Raw genomic sequence first — 4,351 nt, 5'->3', positions numbered from 1 at the left:
TCGGGGGCCGCGCAAAGGCCGGGCCGCAGCTCCGCCGCTCTGAGGGCAGAACCGGCTCATTCCGGGCTTGTCCCCCCCTCAGAGCGGGCTGGGGGGTCCGGCTGGGCTCGGGYTGTTAATTAACCTCTTTAATTACCCCCTGCATTCCGGGAATTGGGCAGCCCTGCCCGCTGGTGACACGGCCCGTCCCCTGTCCTTGCTAAAAAGCGGCGTTTGGAACGGGAACTGCAAATGGTGCGGGTGGGATGGAGTCTGTTCCTTTCCCGCTGAATTGAGAAATCGGGTGAAAAAGGGGAAATGCGAGAGCTTGGTAAAAATCCCGTTATTGCAGCGCAGTGGGCCGAAATCAGGGTTGTGCGAAGGTGTTTTGTCTGGCAGCTGTTATATAAAATGGTTTTACCTGTGCTCTAAATAGCAACAGGACCTGAAGGTGCTGCCCAGGAGCTTGTGGGTGATGGATCCTTTGGAAATTTCAGTCAGGTTTGGAATCCGAATGGATCATTACAATTCCAGCCTTTCCTAAAGTCTTCACTCTGGAGCAGAAGCTTCAATCAGGGTGATTCCATCCTCAATCCCTGTTTTTCCTTGAAGATTCCGGTTTTTTCCTGAACTGGTATCAAGCTGGGGATGGAAAATGTTTCAAATTGTGTTTAGTTTATCATGGAACTACTTGATTGTGGTGGAAAGGGGAATTTTGAGCTGCTCTCCTGGGGAATTGGCGCTGATTGGTGCCAAGGAAGGGTTTTTTTCATGGACAGAGCTGGRAGTGAGAGGGTGATTGAGGAAGGAGTGCTCATGAGACAGTCATGGGATGAAATGTTTCACTCAGGGTCATGATTTCCATTTCTTGTGGGCTGCAAACCCTCCTGGACAATGCCTGGGTGAGTGTCCCTGCTCAGGCCCCAGGAGCAGCCCAATTGCTGCTTCTGATGAGGACTAATTAAGCCCCAGGCTCTGTCTTAGGGTATTTGGAAAGATTTTAAGAGAAAAACTGCAAAATTCGAGTTTAATCCCCGCTCCCCTGAGCCTGGAACCGCTGCAGTTTAATTTTTACCCATTAAGATCTTACATTGCAACAACTCARAGTGTTTTATTGCAGTGTAAACACGGAGCTGTTGACAGTGCAGACAGAACCCAGGGAGCTGCCAGGTCTGGAATGGCCTCAGTGATTCCTTGGAGCTGCTGGGATTTGTGATCCTGGTGGGGTCTGGATGGTTCCAGTCATTCCTTTTTCCTCCTGGGAGCAGTGAGGAACAATCCCARCTGCTCCTGGTGACCCTGAGGGGGCTTTAACTCACAATTTCTTTGATCTGAGGCTCAAGTGATGCTTTTTCCCTGCCTGACAGCAAAATCCTCGCTTGGAATCATGGAATGGTTTGGCTTGGAAAGGATCTTGAAGTCCTTGGAGACTTGCAGTGAATTCCTGTGATGGCTCAGAAATCCCCAGGGTCACATCAATGTCACCTCCAGGGCTTTGCAGGAAGCAGGAAAAATGCTGGGAACCCAATCCTGTCCCTAATCCTAATTGGGGAGTTGATAATAAACACCAAAATCAGACCTCAAATCCTCCAACCCGAGCCTGGTGATGGAAATAAAATGGAAAAAATTGGATGTGGAATATTCCTGAGGAAGTGCCTGACTTGTGGTTTGTTTTTTTTTTCCAGCTTACAAAACTGTGTCGGGTGTGAATGGTCCCCTGGTTATCCTGGATCAAGTTAAGGTAAATGAAGCTTTTGGAGGGAGAGTTTACAGGAAMAGCTGGGAAAGGTAAAATCCAGAGTTTTGGGAGTTTCCACAGAGAAATTTTAATACATTTCTGAGTGCTGGGATAAATGKGAATGTGGAAATGGCTCTGAGATTRGGRAGGGCTGGCTCTGTYYTGGAGGAAAAGGAGAATTCTGAGGCTGCTGGGCAAAGAAAAAAAAACAATGTTTGAGTTTTACCAAACCCCTGGAATGTTGTTTCAATTCCAATTTGGGATGTATCATTTTCCTTTGTTCTTGACCTTTCTGTTTCCAAACCAATGCTCTGGAAAAGGAAGCTCTGGACACTTCTGGGTTTTTTTTCAGCAAACAAGATCTGCAGGTTTTTCTTCTTATCAGATGGGATTTTCTGTCATTACTGGGGACTCTCAGGGTTTTGAGAACTGATTCTGCAGCTCCAACCCTGCAAATGTTTATTCCTATAAACTGGCTTTAGCCTGGGAAATTTAATATCCTTGGAATTAGTTTCGTTTTGCTGATAATTATTAAAACTGAGTAGTTTCTAGGCTTGAAGCAGGTGATTTTTATTTGCTGCTGTGGAATTTAATCCTCTCTGCCCTCCTTTTTCTCCTGCAGTTCCCCAGGTACGCCGAGATCGTGCACCTGACCCTGCCTGATGGCACCAGGAGGAGTGGGCAGGTGCTGGAAGTCAGTGGCTCCAAGGCTGTGGTTCAGGTATGAGCAGAAACCTCATTTTTCCAAATTTTATTAATCAGGATGTGCTCTGATTTCATTAATCAGGATGTGCTCTCAATCAAACCTGTCTGCAGATCTGTTCTTTGAAATGAAAACAATAAATCACCTGTTTGCAACTGGAGATTACATCAATAATTTTAGAGGATTGCTAACAGTGACATTTTTATTTGCATCCCCATGGATTTTTTGCTGCTGGATTCAAGGAATTCCCTGTAATTTGTAGTATTGAATTCCAGCTCAGCCCTGTGTATGGTGGGCTGGTATTTCTCCTAAAAATCTGTTTCTTGTTAACATTATTTTATCTGAAGAACTTGACAGAGGGAAACACTTGAGACTAAAAGATTGGCAGCASCTTTGGTGGTTATTGCTGATATAATTCATAAATTTTGTTAGAACTTGGATTTTGTGCCAACATTTTGCTCTTGAAGCCCTTTGCAGAGCAGTTCCTGCATTGTGCCCTGGGGCTTCAGGTGAAGCAGCACTCAGCAGTTACTTTGTGAAGCWCAAACCTCTATCCTGTRATTTATTTCTGTATTTTTTTTCTGTTTATTTGCAGGTATTTGAAGGCACTTCAGGGATTGATGCCAAGAAAACCTCGTGTGAGTTCACCGGGGACATCCTGCGAACCCCGGTCTCRGAGGATATGCTGGGTAAGGGCTGTGAGGAATGAACAGATTTATCCCAAATTAACTGATTTTCACAGCAATTCACACTTCTATTATTGTTTTATTATTTTTTTCCTATAGGCAGAGTGTTCAATGGATCAGGAAAACCCATAGACAGAGGCCCCATTGTGTTGGCTGAAGATTTCCTGGATATTATGGGTATGTGCTCAATCCAATTTCCATGGTGAGTGAAATCAGATCTGATGTTCTGATTTCTGAATTAATGTATTTAGTTTGGAGCACAAAAATCTAAGTTATGAGAAGTTTTATCTCAGTTTTAAATGTGTGGCTTCAATGAAGGAGTAATTTGTGTTCTCTTAAAAAAAAAAACCCAGGCCAGCCAATCAACCCCCAGTGTCGGATCTATCCCGAGGAAATGATCCAGACTGGAATTTCAGCCATAGATGGCATGAACAGCATTGCCAGGGGCCAGAAAATCCCCATCTTCTCAGCTGCTGGGCTGCCCCACAATGAGGTGAGGCTTTTCCTGCTCTAAACTTGGAGTTCCTGACTGAATGAAAGTGTGGARCAGCATCAAACACAAATTTGGGATGTTTCTCCCCAGATTGCAGCTCAGATCTGTCGCCAGGCTGGCTTGGTGAAGAAATCCAAAGATGTGATGGATTACAGCGAGGAGAACTTTGCCATTGTCTTTGCTGCTATGGGGGTGAGTCCAGGGCTGGGGGAATCAGTGACATTCTGAAGTGTGAGCAGGTTTGMTGTGTGTGGAATTAAAAAATGGGTGAAAATCCATTTCAGGGATTTCAGGTCAGAAGTGCTGGAACTGCTTGGCTCTGGCACAGATAAGCTGTGGGTGCTCCTTCTGTGGGAGTGTCTGAGATTAGAGCACCCTGGGACAGTGGAAGGGTGGCACTGGGTGACACTGGGTGGCTTTTAATGTCCCTTTCCACCCAAACCATCTCATCATTCTAACAAAATAAATCTGATCGGGATAAAGAACCTGAACTCGATCTGCAGCCTGGAATTGTAGAATTTGCTCACTCTGGGAGTGCAGAGGAGCCTTTGAGCAGATGGAGAGCATTTCTGTGGGTTATTTATGAGTTGATCAGCCTTTAAGAGGATGCAAAATGTGCTGAGTTAAACCTGGACCTAAAGCCTGGGTGCTGTGCTTTAGGTGAACATGGAAACGGCTCGGTTCTTCAAGTCAGACTTTGAGGAGAACGGCTCCATGGACAACGTGTGCCTGTTCCTGAACCTGGCCAACGA

At 45.6% G+C, this 4,351-nt stretch overlaps 1 protein-coding gene across 1 annotated transcript in view; it reads left to right on the top strand.

The window, feature by feature from the left end:
• Positions 1-1,639: 1,639 nt before the first annotated feature.
• ATP6V1B2 (ATPase H+ transporting V1 subunit B2) overlaps positions 1,640-4,351 on the top strand; it is a gene marked incomplete at its 5' end in the record, with an annotated part of 7,698 nt that continues 4,986 nt past the window's right edge. The window contains 7 exon segments of the mRNA XM_057387234.1: positions 1,640-1,720; positions 2,340-2,438; positions 3,016-3,109; positions 3,206-3,283; positions 3,460-3,599; positions 3,690-3,791; positions 4,260-4,351. Coding sequence (XP_057243217.1) covers positions 1,640-1,720; positions 2,340-2,438; positions 3,016-3,109; positions 3,206-3,283; positions 3,460-3,599; positions 3,690-3,791; positions 4,260-4,351 — 686 coding nt within the window.

The sequence above is a fragment of the Malurus melanocephalus genome, unplaced genomic scaffold (assembly GCF_030028575.1).
Source record: "Malurus melanocephalus ecotype Western Australia unplaced genomic scaffold, MMel_1.1 scaffold_1161, whole genome shotgun sequence".
Lineage (NCBI taxonomy): Eukaryota > Metazoa > Chordata > Aves > Passeriformes > Maluridae > Malurus > Malurus melanocephalus.
The sequence above is the reverse complement of the archived record's forward strand: the minus strand, read 5'-3'. Positions and strand labels throughout refer to the sequence as shown.